We start from the raw sequence: 21850 nt of genomic DNA on the forward strand, positions 1-21850 counted from the left end.
AGGCCTGCAGAGGTCATGGGACAGGAGTAATGTTTCGCTGACACCTCAGCGCGCTCTCTCCGGACTTTACTGCGGAAATCCTGGCTCCAAGGACAGGAAGACTGTCAGGATATATCTTGTTTTTCACCGTCCCTCCACACTTAACTTGTGTATTTCACCAGCACCCTTTTTATCTCCCTGCTGTGAATGAATGAATAAATAAATAAACAATATGTAAATGTATTAAGATATCCTGTTTTCACAGTTCTCAACTGGTGGGTCTTGATCTGAAAATGTTTTTCTGTTCTGATAAAATCACAGAGCTGCAAACAAAACTATGCTAAATGCAAATGGAAAATGAAGATATAATATAATATCAAAAGCCTCCAGTATCTCACTCAAAAACAGCCAATCTACGTCCCGTCTGCTGAAATCTCCAAAAAACATCCCCACACCCCGTGTGTCCTGACAGCTCTGACACATCCTGAGAGATATTAAACAGACATGGACTCCCCCTGCTGTAGCTGCAGCTGAACTAAAGGGAACCATCACACAAAGAGCCAAATTATTTAGAGAGTGATTCAGACATGCGTTTAAGACTTTAACTCTTATACACAGTATTTCACATACTTTTGTAACTCAGGAGAGAAAGCCTTCATAATCTCTCTCTCTCCCACTTGGAGTTTTGGCAATCTCCTTCAAAAAACTGTTTTTTGATATCTTTGATCCTAATATATATTTTCCTTAGGACATCTGAGTCCTTCTATAGTGCTTGAGATTTCTGATTTTAGATCAGAGTCATGGTTCTTTTCTACGACTGCGATGAAAATACAGAGGTTGTGACCAGAGTTTGCTCTTATCAGGTTTGCTTTTATAAAATGTCAGTTTTGTATAACGTGCATGTAAAGATCTTTTCAATGGACTTACATGCACAAAATAAAAATTTAATTGCATCAGAAAAAAACATACCGTCATAACATGCACAACATTTTAATTTAATGCTTTCTATTTTAATTCAATGTTACTTGCCGTTTCTTTGGAAGAAATTAAATTGACTGACTATTTCTGAGTGAAAAAGGTAAATCCTACTCCAAATGTATTCAGTGTAATGCGCAAAACAGTGTGTAGCTACAAAGGGAGTTGAGGACATCCATCTTATTGGGCAAAAAAATCTCCTGGATAAGACTACGCCCCCCACTACCCAAAACCCCACAATCCTAAATGCCCCAACTAATGCAGCGGGAGGCCAGAAAGAGAAGTGGGAGCGGAGAGATATTACAGAGTTACCAAGGCAGGACATCTTCGTCAAAGGAAGGAAAGAGAGGAGCAGGAAAGGAGGAAGAGAACAGGCTGAAACAGAGGAGAGCAGTTTTACCCAGAGCCAGTGGACATGAAAAGTAGATGAATAAGACATACAAATTTAACAGACTGAAATAATCATCTCAGCCAGTGTGGAGGATTCATTGAGGATAGGAAATTATATAACAAGAAAAGGACATTTCTCTGCAGGAAAGGTGGTCTGTGAGAGAACGGACGACCAACTTTATTACTCTAATGTAAGTCTAGAAGATTTTAGTCTTTGGATTGTGTTTTTGACTTATATAAACAGCCCTGTTTCATGATCTAAATGTGTTTTAGGGTTTTACTTTATATCGTGCTGACCCTGAAAAATTATGTCAGTAATATATGATTTTGGTGTAGATTTTTAAAATCATATTACAATGATTTCTGAAAGATCGTATGACACTGAAGACAGGAGTAATCATGTTGAAAATTCAGCTTTGCTATCACAGGAATTAATTACATTTTAAAATATTATCAAATAGAAAATGGTTATTTACAATTGTAATAATATTTCACAATGCTGTATTTGTTATCAAATAAATGCAGTATTGGTTAGAATAAGAGATTATTTAAAAAATATATAAAAAAATCACAGTTATTCCAAACTTTTGACCAGCAGTGTATGAATTCAATTTTTTATGTATACATATTTTTATGTATACATATTTAGAAAAAAAAAATTGCATTTTTTTAAATTCATAGAATGCAATGTATACATCAAAAATAAACATTTAATTACCCATTGTTTCTCTGTCTGTACTTGTACTCTGAACAATGACAATAAAGTTGACAGATGAATTAAGTGCATTTAAGTGCCATTCAGTTGGGGTTTTAAATAAAGCATTTTCTGAGATGCACATTAAACATTAAAGGAGCATTGCGTAGGTTCTGAAATGTCAAACCGTTACTGACACCAGTAGCCGTTAGAGGAACTGCAAGCCAGTCTCATGCTCGTTCTCAGTGCGCACGCTCTTTTTTTTTAACTTACGAGGAGTGTCCGTGGGTGTCTGAATTGTGCTGGAGACTGGTCGCTTCTTTCCATCCGCAGAGTCCATTTGAAAACACTATTGCCGCTGCTTACTATAATGGCTGGCGTGCCGTACGGTTGTAAGCCCAAGTAGACGAGAACGCGCATGACGTCACATTTTGTGAATTTTCGCGCCAATTCGGGCCCGACTCCTCCACGCACAATTGAGCCTACAGGCTGATAGAGGCAACCGTGGTGGACAGTCGAGGTGTCATTTTTTTTTTACATCATGGTTGGCTCATACATGTACAAATGAAAACTCTATCTTAAAGATTTTTTTAAGTAAAAACCTCCACATAGCTCCTTTAAACGCATAAAACATTAATTTAATTATCTTTTAATTATTGAAAACTAACTTAACTTTTTGGTAAACAAAGGGGATTTACTATTAAAAATAAAACATGGAAGAAATGTTGTGTGATTATACCTTAAAAAAAAAATGTTTTTTTTTAGTAGTAGTAGTCTATGTACAGTATGCTTAACAATAGTCTTTAACCGGACTTTTATTTCGACGGGTTGACGTACCTTTACAGTTCTGTGTATGTGATGTGACGCTTGTTTTACTCAAATCAAACGGTCAAATGCTCATGAAGTGACTGTCAGAGCAGTTCTGGAGATGTTGTTCATGTGTTCACGTCCTTATTTTGTGAGACAGCAGAAGCTGAAATCACCGTGAGCGTCACGCGCGCTTCCGTGTGTTTAATGAATGAAGATGCGCTTCTGCTCCATTCATTAACACAGACACGCAGAACATGCAGGATTCATATTTAAATAGACTGTTCCGGCTTAATATTTACAGATATTAGTCCATATTGTGATTTGATGTAAGTGCAATTACCTTTTTTTGATTAATTCATTCAAAATTTAGCAAATTCCGTGCCATTCCGCGTTAAACTGTAAAATCCGTTTTTATGACTGGATTCCGCGATTCCCTCCGTAGGGCCCTAGTTGTGGTATTCCAGTTCTATCTTGCAATGGACACACGCCACAACGTTCTCATTACGTTTTCCCTCAAATCAAAACACTGCTGACTCCTTGCAGTATGCGATTTCAGACTCAGCGCTTGTGTCTCCTTCCGCTTTGTGGGTGACGTAAACGCGTTGTGTCACATTAAAAAAATCATTGCGAAAGAACCTGACGTGAGATTTAAAATAAATGAAGGGGCGGTTTACATATTGCGCCTAAAAACGCGTGGAAAACGCTAGACGAGCCGCTTTCTCTTTCTTTCCAAAGCGCTCGGGCAGTTGAGCCCCTGAGGCATCTGACTTTGCTAGGCAACCATGACGTGCTCTCTCCATGAAGACGCGGAAATTTCAGCAATGGATAAATGAATTTGCAGCTCTAAAAATCGCTTGCAGTAGCTCTGCTACTAAATTTATTTCAAAATGACAATCCATGTATAGCTATGGTCAGCTGTTCCTTCATCTTGGCTGAGCTTTCAACGTTGTTACGGGAAAGGATGAAGCTGATTGGTTAGTTCTTGTCACATGAACCGCGGTGCGCTTGCGGCATTCTGAAAAGTTGAAATTTTTTTAACTTGATGCGGTGCAGACGTGCCTGGAAAAAACTCTCACAATCTAAAACATTTCAACTGAGAGAGAACATGATGATCTGTGCTATAACATCTGTCCTCAATGCTATACTACTCAATGTGTATTACTGATCAAAGGCACTAAACTGCATAAATTAGAGGATAATTAATATTTTCCTGGCTTTCACTCAAATTATTATTGTGAATCTGTAACAAGCTGTTAAAGGGCTATTTATGACTTATGTCTTATAGTATTTGTGGTCTGGTCAGCAGTCAGCGTTTCCTGATGAGCTGTTCCAGAGTTATTGTTTAGTATTTTTTGGTCATCCTGGAGATCGGGGTGGGGTCAGCGACTTCATTTCCTGATCTTCAGTGTTAGGTTTCACTGTTTGCTTCCTCTGCATTTTCCCAGACCTTTTTAGAGGTATACAGTCCACACTTTTGAGTTTCCACCAACAGTTGTTTTTCTTTTAAATGAATATTCTTTTTTAAAGCAAGTTAAGCTCAGTCAACAGCATTTGTGCCACAACACTGATGAACACAACAATTATTTTTCACTTAAAAAAAAAGGCAAAAGTTTGGGTTACAGCGAGGCACTTACAATAGAAGTGAACTAGGCTACATTCGTAAACGCTGAACAGCTTTATAGTCCAAATAATACACTAGTTTTAACGCAGGAATTAATGTAAGTGTTTTTACAAAATTAAGCTTAGTTTTTAAATCCTTCAAAAAATTTGCCCCAAAAGTGTCTCAATCTTTTGCTTTATTCTAAGAACTTGTTTGATGGTAATCAACATAATTTCACAAACATCTACTGTGTCCACTGAGCTTAAACTTCTTTTCATCCTGGAATATGTCATTTTATTGCTGATAGCATGACTTAAAAAGCTATTTATTGCTGTATTTTGGACAATTTACAGTTGCTAATTCATTAGTTTGATTATTTATTTATTTATTTATTTTTGCCAGCCAAAAACTAGACTTTCATACCTGAAAGCATGATGAACGGCAAGATGAGTGTTTCCCGTAATGGTACCTTGGAGAAACCCGCGTCCCTGCAGACCTCCACGGACCGAGGGGAGCCCGACACACCTCACCCGCGCCTCCATCACACCGGCTCTATCTCCTCGAGTACTCCGGTAAACGTGTCCAGCTCATGTGTGGTGGTTCCTCCTCCGTACTCGATAGCAGGCAGTGCGGAGAACGAGTCTTCCCTGGAGCTGAGGGGCTCTCTGGACTGTTGGGCCTGCTCTGTTCTGGTCACAGCACAGAATCTGATCATCACCGCGCTCAATGCGGGTCTGGCGGCGCTGATCTTCGGCCTCATCCTCTTGCCTTCGCTCGTCATGGTCGTGTTTGGCTTCCTCTGCCACTCAACGGTGAGCGAGGTTTCTAAGTTACGTAACTTAAGTAAATAAGTAAGACAATGTTAATGTAAAGTTAATTTCCAGTCCAAAATGACCAAATTTACTTGACCGATTACCGTTCTAATTTTTGTACATTAAAAGTGAGGGGGAAAAGTTTGTGGTCGGTAAGATTTTTGAATGATTTTTAAGAAGTGCTGACCTAGTCTGCATTTATTTGATAAAAAAAAAAAAAAAAAAATACTTGAACAACGGTAATATTGTGAAATATTATTAAAATTTTAAATAACTGTTGTCTATTTTAGTAGCATTTTTCAGTATCACGTGATTCTTCAAAAACCCATTCTAATATGCTACTTTGCCACTTCATATTTTTTTGTGGAAACCGTGATACATTTTTCAGCATTTTTCGATGAATAGGAAGTTCATATGTTCATATGAACAGCATATATATTCTGTAACATTATGCATGTCTTTACTGTAAATTTTGATCAATTTAATGAGTCCTGAGCCCAAATGACCCCAACTTTGAAAGGTAGTATGATGAATTTGTTATTATCCACCCCAAATTTCATCTTTCTTCCTCCGAAAGAAATGAAGACAGCTCAGATTGCCCTAGTGTGATGACTAAACTTCTTAGAGTTCAGTCAAACTAACACAAAACACCTGGATGAGCAGAAGAAATCAACTCTGACACGTAATCCTCTCTTTATCATTTCACTGTGACAGTGATAAGTTAATCGTCTCTAACTGAGCTGTCAACTCCCACTTCTTCACCATATGTGGATGTTTTCATTCATTTTCTCATCGCTGGTCAATGTAATCATGCTCTTATCTGATCTGAGAATATACAGTATATCAGGCACATATATCAGTCCCCTCCCTCCCTCTCTTGTGAAATCTTCCTAACTAACCCCTTTTCTTGCACTCCTCCCTATCTGTTCCAAAGGTTCAGCACCACGGTACTTCAGTCTACTGTTCAGATCTCTTGGATGATGGAGGCTGTGTGGCTTTACTGGTGGTAGGGTTCCTGCTGCTGGCTCCGCTCCTGGTTCTGGCTCTGGCCGCTTACTGCAGGATGGCACGCCACCTCCAGCTGGGCCTGTGCTTCATCCCCTACAGCCGTGCTGTCTACAAGAACCTGCCTGCATCACGCCATCGAGGCCTGGGGGGCTGCTGTGGCCAGCAGGGAGCAGGAGAGAGCGAGGGAAAGGGTAGCGTCTGGGTTTGAGCATTTTTTTTAAAAACATACAAAAAAGAGTGCCAATATGTCAATACAAGCAGTGCCATGTTCTTACTAGTTTTGTTAAACAGAATTTTTACAATTGTGGATTTAATTATGCCAGACTCTTTTAAGCCATGCTTTTGCAGTGATGTTTTTCAGTCCTTTTTAACTGGATCAACCTATAGAGCTTAACACCATTTCATTTTTGACAGTAACGAAAACAAGGCTGTGAGGGATAGAAGTGCACTGCGTTCAGTGGATTTTACTGTTGTTTATAAACATAAAGATTTTTCAGCTGTCAAAACATAATTTTCGGTAGACAAACGTTTTTAAAGTTGTGAAAAAGACATGATCTAGTTTTATACAGTCTGTGGCATTGTAAATACTGCAAGGCTTATGATGCAGTGTTGCCAGGCAATGTTGCTTGGTCACTTTCCCATTGAGAAAAGGCAACGAATGTCTATCTGGATATTTTAGATCTGTCGTGGGCCCTTTGTCTCACGCGTTTGACCGTTAACAGCAACATTGCTTATATCATTAGCCTAAGTTTATCCCTCAAAGCCTTGTTTTCATGTGTTAAATTCAATATGGCTTCTAGCCTAAAGTCTGTCATATGGTGAAAAAAGGTGGAACTATTTTTAAAAATGAAATTATAGATATTTTAATGCTGTTCCTTTGTAACATGTTTTAGTATTTTAGTGATTTTTTTGTACATTTAACATTAATAATAACGATGAAGTATTTAAAAAAAATATTGCTTATTGCTGTACAAACACCTTTTACAACTTATAAAATAAATAAAACATTTTCACCACAAATGTATGAAATATCAACAGCGAGTAGTTTATTTCCCATACATCAGTGATATCTGTCAGACACTAGGCTACAGGCAAAAACATCCTTTATAGCAGCTTTAATTGCCATTAACGTGATTAATTCATTTATTGAGTGCAATTTATTAAGAAGGTCTGCTAAGACAACTTCTGATGAAGGGGAAAATGTACCAGGGGTGGATCCACCGGGGTGAAAAAAAAAGATTTATCCCAGTAAAAAATATAAATGTAAGCATTTATTATTTTTTGTATTATTTTTTTTTTTACATTTGAATTTTTATAGATTTTTTTTATAGATCTTTAAATGTTTATTTAATTTTTATTAGTCCCACTAAAACATTTTTAAGTAGCCAGGCTATATCCATGGATTTAAAATGCATTTAAAATGATGAGACCATTTATTTGTCTTTTCCAAGATTATATATTTAAATAAAAGATTTCTAAAAGGACACATATTTTACTATTGTGGTATGAATAAAAAATTAAATTATGGCTGCACATAATTATAGAAAAAAAATAAAACAAAAGAGCCTTGAGAAAAATGCTTCAGATAAAGATTTAATGTTGAACATACGTTCACACTTACATCAAATATATTATAATCATATGCCTCATGAGTTATGACAGTAAACATTTAAGAGGAATATTTTTGACCTCTCCTTTAAACAGTAAGAAAGAGTGATTTCTTTTGAAAGTCTGTTGCGCTTTTTGACCCTTGTGTTTTGCTGTAACTGGTTTCATCCAACCCAAGGTTTCAGTAAATAATCAAGTAGCTAAGCTTTCCTGTAAAAAGCGCGTCATGAGGTTCATTTCCGTTAGATCTCTAATCATGGCCCATTGGTTTTTGGACCCCGACTATTGCTGCTTGTGACCATAATTTATTTTTAATTATATACTTGTTGTATAAGCCTAGATAATAGCCTACTATAGCCTAGATTACGTTGAATGTTGTTTGCTTTGGTGTTGCCACACGAAAAATAATGTTATAGTTCCGTCCCTGTACTCAGCCACTTCTGAGGTCAGGAGCTTTTGTTGTGGCTTGCAGGATTAGTTATTTAAAGCCTCAGTCTGTGGAAATTTCCCATGGCGTTCCGCGCACGCTCCATCAAAGCTTTAATACGCAACTGAGGCAACGGAACAGAGGGGCAGATAGAGTCAGTACAGCATCAGTATCCTCTCCGCCGGGAATGCGACCTGATCACTGCCATAAGACGACCTCTATAGGGACCAGCACGAGCACACTCTCATGGAGCCAGAGTTTCAAACGCAGCAGATGCAACAGATCACTGGATGAGACACGCAGCGTTTCTTCGTTTCTCTACAGGTTTGAAACAAGTTGGTGAATAACATTTTTTAAATTGTCGTGTGTGTCGTAGGCAAAGATTATGTGTTATAGCTTGGGCAAAACAACTTTTTAATATATATGCGTCATGCATAAATGTTTAGGTTGACATAATAGCTACATATACTCTTTTATGCCCACTATAATATTGTTAACGTGCATTTTTATAATATTTCCTGCTACTTGAACTATAAGTTATAAAGCAGTTCTACTCTGAATTTTAAGAGTTTAGAATTACATTTTTGTAACTTGTTGGCTATAAACAATGTTTGTGTCAGATTGCTGATGCTGGGCTGGGCTCATGTTTGTCTAGGTTCGCGCTTATTTGATCTGTGACGTGTTCGTCTGAGTAGCGCGCGCCAAATCGCTCTATTCTGATTTTCTTAAATGAAGGATTAACCTCCCTTCGGTTGAGTTTTATGTAAGATACTTTTCATAGAATGACAAAGCTTCTTTCTCGCATCTAGTTCGGTGCTCAAGGGATCAGTGAGCACTGGGGTGAAAAGGGGTCAAGATGATGTACTGTAGCCAAATGACCCCAAAATATTATCAGCTCCTTGCGAATGATTTGTAGCATTTGTATTTTGGTTTATAAAGCCCACCCATCAATAATTTGAGAAAAATGGCAAGTTTGACAGTGCAACATAAAGTAACTAAATTCAAAGAAAAATGTTTTTATATTGCCACTGTACTAAAGCATGTTATGTTGACAATTCTAAACTATAGCAAATTTAAATAAATAAATTGATAGATATTTCTTTATTTATTCAATCAATCATTCATTTAAATTATTTTTTTCAAATTGTCCACAGCCTGCATATCTGTAAACCCTACTATAATAATAATTGTGTGTGTGTGTGTGTGTATATGCCATTTCAAAATATTACTTTAAATTTTGAACAGTTTTCTAATAGTATCCTTTATTTGTTTGGTTATAACAGTGGCTGCTAAATAAATAATGTAAATATAAATAGAATATTGTAAACTTCTCAAATGTATAAAGAATATTGATTCATTCTTTCATTCATTTTAATTTAATAAAAAGAAAATATATTAATTGAAATTTTCTTATTTTGAAAAATATTCTATCTCTGGTTCGAAAATTTAGCAAACCAGAAATACATTTGCAGCACATTTGAATGGTTTATAGATGACAAATTAAATCATTGTCCCATTCTACTAAATACATGGGTGGTCCTGCTCATTATTTACTTAACAGAAGTGTTCTGTTATGTAGCGGTTCCCTTGTAAGTATTATTCATAAACACTGACTTTGTGACTGACTTTGTGACTGATCATGGAGTCCGAGCTGGTTGTTCTTGGGCCATTGTCCCAGCCCTCTGAAGTGGGTCAGGGAACACGGCTATGTGTCCAGCTCAAGTGATAGAGCACCGTAACAAGCCTCAGACACGACTGAGGATTAATCCTCTCAGGATGAATGAGCTCTTTGTTTCTTTGAACCATTATTAGCAATCTCCTGCTTTCACCTCTCAGCAAACGTTCCAGTCGGAGAAGTGTGATAAGCTTGAAACACACACACACACACACAATGGCACTAAAAGTCCACGTTAATCAGTCAGTAGATCTTACACTTTATGCTCTCTCTCCAGTCCTCTAGATTGGGAAAACCATGGGTAAGAAAGTCTTGCAGTGTTTTCCTTGGTACAAACGCTGTAAAGACCTGGGTAAAAGCAGGCTGTGCCCTCCTCCGCCTGGTAAGTCGCCTTGTTTACCAGATTTTGTCCTGATATGTTGCTAATTAAGTAATAAATCAAACCATTTTTCAGTACCCAACATTAAACATTTATTTCCTCTCTCTCTTTGCATTCACAGTGCCATCTGTTGAGGTGCAACCTTGCTTCTCTCCGACAGTCTCCTGGGGTTACGACGGAGAGGAAAGCGCCACACGCCCCGTTTATTTTTCCCATAAAGCACGAGTAGTTTATCGCCACCAGATGGAAGGCAATATTATTGATGCCACCTGCTGACCTTTGGGCTTCTTTCCCAGAATCTCTTGCCTTGTACCTGGCTGTAGACGTCCAGCGTAGAGGAGCGTTGTAGGAACCTACTAGACTATTCCATCATGTGTAATTAAACTAAATATTTAGTATTTAGTAAAGATGTCAGTGTTTCCTCTGGTTCCTCCACCCTCTTGCCAGACCATTCACCTGTCTTGTTCTTACGGTGTTGAAATATAATATAATGTTTCAAGGGAGACAGAGTGTGCAGGCCACATGGAATAGAAAAACAGGAAGACAGCTGGATTTTTTAAATACAAATGTAATGGTTATGTGTTTTGTTGTGCAATTCTGATCCTGGATGTATGATTGCCTGTTGTTTTTCAGACGACAAACCACGGTTGGTTTTTTAGAGGTTTATGAATGCATTTTAGGCAAAAGAAAACATTTTGTACTAATCACTGGAATTATGATATAAAATCTATGTACATTTAGTAATTATCGTGATCTAATTTTTTTCTTATTCTCTGATTGTGTCAAAACAGTTTGAGTATTGAATAAAATTGTAATTTTTAAATTTTAAATATATAAACATATATTTTTTAAATCTTTGTCTCGTTTAAATGTGATGAAATGAAACGAAAAATAAATAAATAAAACGAATAAATACATATACAATATTTTGAAGTTGATTATTTAATTGTTTGTAATATTGCACCCTATTGTTCATGAAAATGCAATATGAAGTTAACACACTTCACTGTTGGTCTAATCCTTTATAATGTAATTTGCAATGTATGGACTCTACTACAGATGTTGTGGATGTTTTGCCACTTTACAACTCAAAAATGTTCTAACTTGGCTGGCTGTGTATTATTACTGTCACCCGACATTGTGCAATTTAATTTCAATGGGTAAACACAAACCCATTATCCAGACTTCAGATAAGAGATGTGGCCCTTTGTCATCAGAGAGGACAGACAGGATACAAATTCCCTGGTTACCAGACACAGGACAAGTCATTATCCGCTTTAAGTAGGCCTAAGTGACATTGATGGATGTCTCTAAAGCATCTAATGATATAGGCCTATAAGAGCTTATGTTTCTTTTGATTGGATATTTACATGATGCGTTTATAAAGCTGACATGTTACAGAGGTTTTTATTTTTTAGAGAACTGCAGTAATGAATTGCTCTTTTTGAGCAGTGTCTGTAAAAACGTCAGCCACTAGATGACACTAAACCCATGATTTTAGTTTCAAACAGTCCCGGGCTCATACGCAAAAACGCAAGCTTGTACGCCAAGCAGCATGAGAATCATCTTTTCCTCTTTTCTAGTTTCAGCACGAAATAAAAATGAATGAATAAAAGAAGACATGTTGAAAAAACTCAGTTTACTCGATCAATCAGTGTTTGGAAAATCGTCAATAGAACCGCTTGTGAATAGTCATAACTTTAGTCATTTTGACTTTATTCTAAAATATATTGTGGCACTTAAAATCTGCCATATTTACTAAAATACTTAATGCAAACACACTCTTGGCACAGTGGCCCAAAATTTAAAAAGAAAAAACTACTCACTAATTTTAGTTGTAATTAATTCAATTTAATTCATCTACAATGTCTTTGGTGATTAATTTAAGGCTTTGTGTATTTTCAATGGAAAGAATAGCAACTGTCGATAGTCTATTGATAAAAGAGAATTAAAATGAAAGAAAGAAAATTAAAAGGGTGCAGGTGTCACTGAAGATAGGAAGTTATATTGTGGAGTTTTTTTTAAGCTACCAACCTAAGTTTTTTTAATTTTTAATTATTACTTATTATTTTATTTGGCCATGGCCATGTAGTATTTATTAATATTTTAAATTAGCTTTTATTTTTACATTTTCAGTTTTCATTATAATTTTGACTTAATTTTCTTTTGCTAATTTAAGTACATTATTCATTTCAGTTAGCTTTATCTAATTTTTATTTTAATATTAACATGAAAGTTAGTATTTATACAGTAATATATATTATTCAGTTTTTTTATCTATCAATTAATAAATGTAATAATTATTTAATATTTACATTATTCATTTATTTCATTTCAGCTTTATTTCAAATTGCAGAAATGATTTAGAAGAATGGTTTAAAAATAAAACTCAAAACCAGCTTTCAATGAAAGGAAAAGGCCAATCCCAATAAAACAACACAGAATAAAGTTCAACGCAATAATGTGTTATATAAATCCTGTATTAGAATACATCATCATAAATTACAAATATATTTTATGACATCTCTGTGTGTGTATATATGTATATATGTTAACTTGTATGAAAAATATCTTCACTTTACAACACCAAAATTCAGTTTTGAGTAGACAATTTTGAAACACACTATAGCTAATCAAAGCACCGGAAATTTTGGGGCTCTTGTCTAATCACTGTCCATTGCTTTCCTCTAGTGTTCTGAAGGTTGATGTTGCTAACATGGACCTGTGAGAGCTCATATCAGCACAGCTGGTTGTTGATTTTGGTCAGTATCCTGTGGTGTGGGGCTTTGTACAGGGCAGTGAAACTACCAGGAATGAGAACACCACGGCCTTCCTCATCTACATGACCCATCAGGATATAGTTTTGACCTAATGAAGAGACAATAAATCAGTAACTGGCTGATTTGTGAGAAATTTAATATGGAATAGTGAACAAGGAATCTGACACAGGTTTGTATTGTATTTCTGTGCATATGTAGCCATATACCTCTGCGCAGAAATGGACATCTCTTGCAGGGCATCAAAAGTTTGACAGACATGGTTTCTCCAGCTTGGGTGATGGTAAGACTACCAGCCTTGTAGGCCCTAATTAAAAACACTGTGGCCTGCATAGTTCCATTAGGTCCAGGACTCGATGCTGTCAGCTTACCAGTGATAACTGAGAATAAGAGCGAAAGAGAGGCATTGAAACAAACTGAAATAATTCACGCTTATAGTTCACCCCTTTAAAATGAGATTATAGCCTATTGTTATTCTGTATTATATTATATTACATTATGTTAAGTTACATTATATTATATACAGGCGCTGGTCATATAATTAGAATATCATCATTCAAAAAGTGAAACTTGTATATTATATTCATTCATTACACACAGACTGATATAATTCAAATGTTTATTTCTTTTAATTTTGATGTTTATAACTGACAACTAAGGAAAATCCCAAATTCAGTATCTCAGAAAATTTGAATATTACTTAAGACCAATACAAAGAAAGGATTTTTAGAAATCTTGGCCAACTAAAAAGTATAAAAATAAAAATTATGAGCATGTACGGCACTCAATACTTAGTTAAGGCTCCTTTTGCCTGAATTACTGCAGCAATGCGGCATGGCATGGAGTGGATCAGTCTGTGGCACTGCTCAGGTGTTATGAGAGCCCAGGTTGCTCTGATAGTGGCCTTCAGCTCTTCTGCATTCTTGGGTCTGGCATATCGCATCTTTCTCTTCCCAATACACCATAGATTTTCTATGGGGTTAAGGTCAGGCGAGTTTGCTGGCCAATTAAGAACAGGGATACCATGGTCCTTAAACCAGGTACTGGTAGCTTTGGCACTGTGTGCAGGTGCCAAGTCCAGTTGGAAAATGAAATCTGCATCTCCATAAAGTTGGTCAGCAGCAGGAAGCATGAAGTGCTCTAAAACTTCCTGGTATACAGCTGCGTTGACCTTGGACCTCAGAAAACACAGTGGACCAACACCAGCAGATGACATGGCCCCCTAAACCATCACTGACTGTGGAAACTTTACACTGGACCTCAAGCAACATGGATTGTGTGCCTCTCTTCTCTTCCTCCAGACTCTGGGACTCTGATTTCCAAAGGAAATGCAAAATTTACTTTCATCAGAGAACATAACTTTGGACCACTCAGCAGCAGTCCAGTCCTTTTTGAAGCGAGACGCTTCTGATACTGTCTGTTGTTCAAGAGTTGCTTGACACAAGGAATGCGACAGCTGAAACCCATGGCTTGCATACGTCTGTGCGTAGTGGTTCTTGAATCACTGACTCCAGCTGCAGTACACTCTTTGTGAATCTCCCCCACATTTTTGAATGGGTTTTTTTTTCACAGTCCTCTCCAGGGTGCGGTTATCCCTATTGCTTGTACACTTTTTTCTACCACATCTTTTCCTTCCCTTCGCCTCTCTATTAATGTGCTTGGACACAGAGCTCTGTGAACAGCCAGCCTCTTTTGCAATGACCTTTTGTGTCTTGCCCTCCTTGTGCAAGGTGTCAATGGTCGTCTTTTGGACAACTGTCAAGTCAGCAGTCTTCCCCATGATTGGGTAGCATACAGAACTAGACCGAGAGACCATTTAAAAGCTTTGCAGGTGTTTTGAGTTAATTGGCTGATTATATGATTATCTTCAATATTGAACCATATCACAATATTCAAATTTTCTGAGATACTGAATTTGGGATTTTCATTAGTTGTCAGTTATAAACATCACAAATAAAAGAAATAAACATTTTAAATATATCAGTCTGTGTGTAATGAATTGATATAATATACAAGTTTAAATTTTTGAATGGAATTGGTGAAATCAACTTTTTCATGATATTCTAATTATATGACCAGCACCTGTAGATGAAAAAAAACTGAAATAAAGTGAGTAAATAATGGCAGAATTTTATTTTTTTTACACCCAGAAATCTGGGGTCAGTAAACAAACATGAAAATACTATTTAAATCTTTCTACCAATAAATGTATTATTTAATTAAATATTTACTTGTTGTTTCTTTGTAATTAACTATACAATATTCTGAAAATTAGTTTTTGAGTAAAAATTGCTTCTACATCAAATTGTCAGTGTGGGTAATGACTTACCAAATTCACTAGCACAGAAACTAGTCTTGAAGGTTCCATCTCTTTTACATGTTTTTGGGCACAGTGGGTTCGTGTCTGTGGCTGAAAAAGACATTCAACAATGTGTAACAAGTTATCATAAATCATAACCAGCATCATTTGTTACTAGTATCTCTTCCTCACCTGGACTGGATACCTCTGGTTCTGGTTTCCTGAATGGACGTCTCGCAGGTCTAAAGGGTCTTGCAGGTTTGGGTCGTGCCGTTGGCTGTTCAGTGGTAGTTGTCGTAGTTATAGTTGTTGCTTCTGTTGTGAAGGCCACAGGTTTCACCGGTTTGCCCGGGGTGACACGGGGTTTCGTGGCCGTGGATGACACTCTGGGTCCTGACACAACATCGCCACCTGTAGTCGGTGTACGGAGGCCACGTGGGATGCTAGTGTACGACGCCATGAATCCGTCTGAAGTCACGCTAAGGTCAGAAACAAACTGCACCAACAGCACATTGCTATTGGTAATAATGTTCCTGCAGATGGCACACACACACACACAAAAACAGAAACTAATGCAACTGTAAAACATTGTTGGTTTAGTTTAAACATATGACATTAATAATAAAATGGCAGTCAAAGAGATAAATGTGACCACTGACTGAGGCGCAGTGTCTCCGCAGTATTTTCCGATGCGTCTTGAATCGTCTTTGTCTCCTCCGTTAAAGAACGCCACATAGTCGAAGCGGCAGTATGTGTCAGACTCCACATCAAACTTATCAAACTTCACCTCAATCACCTAAAACACAAAACTCCGAAATCTCAAATTTAATCCGTTTTTTTCTTCCTAATGAAAAAAAGTGGAGGGGAGCACAAAGTTCAACATCAAAACATAAATATTCATATTCTGGGAAACAGTTTTTATATAAAATAATATAATATATTGGAAAATATCCCAGATTAATTCAAAGAAAAGCCATTATTCCTGACAGTCTTGTTTCTTATTATTTAAAGACTAGATAAATGTCATAAACATTTAGAAAATCAACAAGAAAGTGCATTCAGAATTCCATATGGAACAAATCTGACCGGTTTTAAAAGTTGGCTTTTAAAATGAACATAATATTGTAATTTAGCTAAACATAGCCTACATCACAGGACAGACTTCAATTTCAGCTCAACACTGCAGAATTAAACACTGGATTTTTGTATATTACTGAATTTTAATAGCAAAATATTCATTAGTACATTTTATATAACTTAGTTATATAAATTATATATAAGTTTATTGTTGTGCCCCAAATTAAGTTTGTTCAAAAACATTTATTTTTGTATCAGAAAAATTGACAAGTGTTATAAATTACATCATTATATATTTATATTAAATAGATATTGTCTCTTTTAAGTTGCTTTAAGTAAGTGTTGCTTTAAGTAAGTGTTGCTAACTACTTTTTTATTCTGGGAATCAGTTGATATATAATATAATATATTGGAAAATATCCCAGATTCAAGCAAAGAAAAGCCATGTTTCCCAACAGGCTTGTTTCTTATCATTTAATGAACAGGCTGCAAAAAATATCTGGCATGCCGCCACCTTGTTCAGTGTTGAAATATTAACTGAAAACGATCAGAACTGTAGGGTTATGTTTTTTCCTGACCATTTCTGGCTCCACTGTTATAAGCCAAGAACAGCTGATGCCCGCTGGATAATTTTTCTCTGGCCAATTGGGAGTTTTGATCGTGCCCTGAGACTGTGTGAGCTTCCCGCCACAAAACTGGTGCTCTGTAAGAAAGAAAAAATCATTTCAGAGAAACGAAAGACGATCGAGGCTACAGATACTCACTTTCTAATATGCGTAAGCTCAAGAGAAGTCAAAACAAGAAGTTTCCAGAATCAATTATTTTCTCTGTTCACACTGAAAATGCTCAATGAACCAGAGTCAATCACAACACGTTTGATGTTTAATAGTTGATTTCACCATCCACATGGGGCTTTCCTCCACTGAAGCTAGCCAGGAACCCTCTTCCTCCTGTTTCTGAATCTGATACCATCTCTACCATCATGGTGTTGGATGTGGAAATGAGAGCTCCAGGCCGGAACGTTCCACAGAAACGCCCGAGCTTCTGTACCATGCTAGAGTGTCCGTTATACACATCCACATAGTCGTAGCGGCAGAGATGATCAGCCTCCAGGTCAAAAATTCTGAAGGACAGCATGACCACATTGCCCTCTGGAACCTAGTAGAAAGAGACAGAGATACTTAAAGGCTTTATTCCGGGATACGACATCTCGAGCGTATGGAGTGTGAACTCAAAGTGAACTCACTGTGATGTACCAGGTACATTTGCTGTTGGGTTTATAGAACGATGGGAATCCTTCACTGCCCACAAAGCCTGAGTCTCCAACCAGATCACCGCCACAGTTAAACACGGGCCTGGGAGAGTGAGGAAGGATTTCTGGTGACTATGACGAAATACGGAATGTGTTTATATTGCACAATAAACACAGCTTTTGAGAGGTGAGTCAAAAGTTTGACCAAGACATACTTTCACAAGTACAAACAGATGCACAGAACAACAACTCCAAAACTGAATTAAGGGGGGCATCTGGGCTGAGGATACTTTTTTTTCCGACCAAAAACTATTAAAGATACCTGTTTTACAATGTAAATTATTGACTGTATAAATAAAATGTCTGTGTTTAAAGATAAAATGTTTATGTCATGTACAGCATTTCAATGGGTTTGAAATGCAGTTAACCTAGACGAATGACAGAAACATTTACAAAATCAAAAAGAAAGTGCTTTCAGAATTCTATAAATAACAAATCTGACCAGTTTTAAAAGTTGGAAGGCTTTTAAAATGACCGTAATAATATAATTTAGCTAAACATAGCCTCAATCATATTGCTATTTATAGGACAGAGGTTCAGTTTCAACTCAACACTGCATAATTAAACTATAAATAGATTTGCCATAAATAGAAAATTAGAGCTTCTTACAAATGTCACAACCAATTAGAAATAAGTTATGCATTAACATATTTCAGTTTTATAAATAAAAAACACATTTAAACACATTTAAAGTGACAGTACACCTAAAATCTTAAACTATGCAATTCATTTTTTTTTTAGTTATTGGAATGTTGGGTTCTTTCATTTAAGGAAAAGTGCAGCACAAACATTCTACAAAAATTTATGCAACAAAGACAAAGTCATATGAACCGAAATTTCATTTTTGACTCCGCTATTTCTGCAACCACAACAGCCTAAATAGCATAAAACATTTTCCAGAATTTCTGCCCTAAAAGGATGTTGGCCAGAGCACTCAGTCTAGTCATTTGATTCATCTGTTTTCTTCACTAAAAGCTATGACACTCTCAGCAGACATGATACAGGGTAAAGCAACCTGATTCACCCTGAAAACACACTAACCCAAAGTACTGCCAACAAAGTATCAGCCTATAATCAATATTCCTGAAAATACATACAGCACACACTCTCCATGTGTTTAATGAGTCAAAAATGACACTTACTACCATAAATAAACACTTAAAAAGATGTAAAATTCCAAGCTAGCAAGTTTAAACAGCTTCTGCAGTAAAAACAGTTGAAGGTTTGTAAAAAGAGCTGTTTTGACTTGCATACTTAGCTCATCCTCATTCACAGCCCTACCGCACACACCTGGTGTCATTGGTGGTTTGACACAAGACCCCTCCAAAACTCAGAGACAGAAGAAGCCCCAAACTCCACACAGCAGTCAGATGCTCCATATTCCTCAGCACTAAGATCCACATACAGATGCAGCAACAGTACACATGACACAGAGAGGAGGCGGAGGTTTGGAGGCGGGATGCTGAGGAAAAAGTAGAGGGAGTGGGAAAGTGACGCTATGGGGGGGACTAGGAAAGAGAGGCTTTAATCGGAGCCAGATGTTCACCTTGGATTGAATAACAGCCTCATTGACTTAGGCCAAAGGGAGAAATGCTGCATCAACAAAAGCAGGAAGGGGAAAGAAACAAATGCAACCCAAACTCTGTGTGTGGGAGCCATTGGAAATGAAAGCCATTCTACTCGATTAGGTCTTTCAAGAGAAGCTCTCCGTGCTGCTCAGGTTGTCAGGTTTTAAGTGTGATCTGCAGGCTGCTCCATCTGCTATCAGGAAGAGCCTGAGGAAGCGCTATATATTTTATATTACCTCAACTAGTAAAATGCTAATAACAGCAGCAGAGTCACAGCTGAAATGTCACTTGTTAGCTGGAAGTGTTATTATGGGAGCTTCTGATATTCTCATTCTGGAGAACATTTGAAAGGACACAAATCTGTTTCCACCTCAAATTATATATATAAAAAAAAGAAAGGTAATTGCAACCTTGTATTTCATAAATTTTATATACTCAAAGGCAGCAACTATCTTATAGGAAATAAAAATGAATTATGCACAATAAGGCCAGCAATGTGCATTAAGAAAATAAAAAGGGGGAATTTTTTAACTTATTAGAATGTATTATTCATATACAATTATAATATTTGTTACTATTTGGAGCTTTTACATTTTCAGTTTACGTTTTAGTAATGGTTGAACATTTTTACTATCTATAATTTTATAATTTTAAAGTAAATTACGTTTTTCATCTTCTATTTATATATATATATATTTTTAAATGTATTTCATATTTATTTCAATTATTGAATCATTTTCATTGTATTTAACAATAACAACACTGACTGTATGTTCGAGTCACAAAAGATTAGTTGAATAATATTCTGTTGTAAATCAATAGATGCTGTCCATAGAGCTTGACTCGCATTGACCCAGAACATTCCTTTAAGATTAAAAGGCACTCCTGGTTGTAATTGGGATAAGTGAGCTCAGTCTTGTGAACACATTCATGCTCTCTATCTGTGTTTGGTCAAAGTAAAGGAAATGAGTCATGTTGTTTGAAGAATTTACCCTTTATGGCGTTCTGGTGTAGCTCTGGCCTTTCAATCGACATTCACATAAAATCTCATAATAGATCACAGCAGATCAGCAGTTCTCCGAGGATGAGGACATAGTCACCATAGTTTAATTAATGAACAAAGGAAAAGATCTACAGTAAACATAACCATCGTTAGCAAAGTATAAAGCCAGGCTTGCACAATAATGAAAACACATTTAAACTGTATCATGTGAATCGATTGTAGATGCTGCTAATGTGTTGTGCTTGGCCTCTGGTTGTGTTTGTGCTCTCTGGGATGTGATTGGAGTTGTGATGACAGGCAACAGCACAAGAATGTGGTGATGTGGGACTTTGCTGGGGGTGGAGGGAGCGTGAAGCCTGGCTGACGGGGGAAGGTGGAGGGAGGAGGGGAGTGGTGTTGAGCCAACAATGACCTGGAGGAAGGTCAAGGGTTCGAGTATCACTGCAAAAACAATCCATCGATGTATTCTTGGCAAAGGGATAGGACAGAATTAGAGACCCGATGAGAAATGGCCCACCAAGTCATTATTTATCCATCATTAATGTCATTCCAAACCTGTATTCCTTCTGTTAAATACAAAAGGAGAGGTTTTAAAGAATGTTCATGCTACTCTATTTCAAATAATAAAAAACTGTACCATTATAGTTTTTCACTGTACAAGGAAATTTACTCTTATAATAAATACAATTCTGATAGTTTTTTTTTTAAATACTGTACAATTGCTTTGTCGGAAGAACATAGATTAGTAATTAATATTCACTTACAATTTTACCAAATTTTTATTTTATTTTATTAGCTCTTCAGAAATGTCAAACTGATGTCTTTAACTAACTGTCTAGATACCAGATTCAGGTATTGTTGATGTTTAGTGTTATTGGTGTCAAATATGGTACAATGTATTGATTTTTAAGGTGCTTTTTGGAGCTTGACAGCTCCTGGTCAACTTTCACTGTCACTGTAGGGAAAACAGCAGTATGAACATTCTTCCAAGTGTTTCCTTTTGTGCTCAGGGGAAGAAAGGAGGTCTGGAATGACAGGGAGAGGAAAAAAGGAAAAAAAGAGGGGGGGGGGAGGATTATGCAACATATTATGCAAACAGTTTGTAGGGATGATGTTTTTATACAGTCTATGGATGAAACATGCCACTAGTCATCTCCTCTCTCATTATGGTTTGAATAAGAAAAACTCTATCACACAATGTCAACAACATACAGTTCCTTGCTTCTTTTTCTCTATCTCAGTTTTTTCAAAGATGTCTATGTAAATATTCACAGAGATTAACTAGAAGTGTTTACAGAAACCTGACAGTTTTGCTACTCTGGATAGTTTGAGATATGGAGACGAGAGTCATGAGACACTCTGAACTGCATTCTTGAGCTGAGGAGGGAAACTACAGATTTGAGTTGCTCAGACAGAAATACACCCATTCATATCAACAACCTGGACTGTGAAAACAG

The 21850-nt window shown here is 36.7% G+C and overlaps 2 protein-coding genes and 1 long non-coding RNA gene across 3 annotated transcripts; 2 read left to right on the forward strand and 1 right to left on the reverse strand.

The window, feature by feature from the left end:
• Positions 1-1205: 1205 nt before the first annotated feature.
• LOC132132144 (transmembrane protein 88-like) lies at positions 1206-6746 on the forward strand. Its single transcript, XM_059544437.1, has 3 exons — positions 1206-1535; positions 4851-5260; positions 6195-6746. Exons 2-3 carry the CDS (start codon positions 4880-4882, stop codon positions 6474-6476), a joined length of 663 nt encoding a protein of 220 aa, XP_059400420.1. The 5' UTR covers positions 1206-1535; positions 4851-4879; the 3' UTR covers positions 6477-6746.
• A 1640-nt stretch (positions 6747-8386) lies between these two features.
• LOC132132296 (uncharacterized) lies at positions 8387-10766 on the forward strand. Its single transcript, XR_009429026.1, has 3 exons — positions 8387-8627; positions 10256-10360; positions 10479-10766. It is a non-coding gene; the product is annotated as an uncharacterized LOC132132296 (long non-coding RNA).
• A 2165-nt stretch (positions 10767-12931) lies between these two features.
• LOC132132604 (procollagen C-endopeptidase enhancer 2-like) lies at positions 12932-19260 on the reverse strand. The gene is made up of 9 exons (XM_059545044.1): positions 19113-19260; positions 17757-17865; positions 17410-17668; positions 17089-17213; positions 16093-16229; positions 15626-15966; positions 15464-15544; positions 13344-13514; positions 12932-13225 (listed from the first exon to the last, which is right to left on the reverse strand). Exons 1-9 carry the CDS (start codon positions 19223-19225, stop codon positions 13095-13097), a joined length of 1467 nt encoding a protein of 488 aa, XP_059401027.1. The 5' UTR covers positions 19226-19260; the 3' UTR covers positions 12932-13094.
• Between the last annotated feature and the right edge of the window lie 2590 nt (positions 19261-21850).

Source organism: Carassius carassius, chromosome 49, assembly GCF_963082965.1.
Source record: "Carassius carassius chromosome 49, fCarCar2.1, whole genome shotgun sequence".
In the NCBI taxonomy this organism is placed as follows: domain Eukaryota; kingdom Metazoa; phylum Chordata; class Actinopteri; order Cypriniformes; family Cyprinidae; genus Carassius; species Carassius carassius.

What these genes read in the sequence shown, in the direction of transcription:
- LOC132132144 (XM_059544437.1), top strand. Translation starts at nt 4,880, where the DNA reads ATGATGAACGGCAAGATGAGTGTTTCCCGTAATGGTACCTTGGAGAAA. An exon ending in GCTTCCTCTGCCACTCAACG is followed by an intron (nt 5,261 to 6,194) that starts GTGAGCGAGGTT and finishes TCTGTTCCAAAG; the next exon opens with GTTCAGCACCACGGTACTTC.
- LOC132132604 (XM_059545044.1), bottom strand. Translation starts at nt 19,225, where the DNA reads ATGTGGATCTTAGTGCTGAGGAATATGGAGCATCTGACTGCTGTGTGG. An exon ending in CAAACCACCAATGACACCAG is followed by an intron (nt 17,866 to 19,112) that starts GTGTGTGCGGTA and finishes TCACTCTCCCAG; the next exon opens with GCCCGTGTTTAACTGTGGCG. An exon ending in AGGAAAGCCCCATGTGGATG is followed by an intron (nt 17,214 to 17,409) that starts GTGAAATCAACT and finishes TCTTTCTTACAG; the next exon opens with AGCACCAGTTTTGTGGCGGG.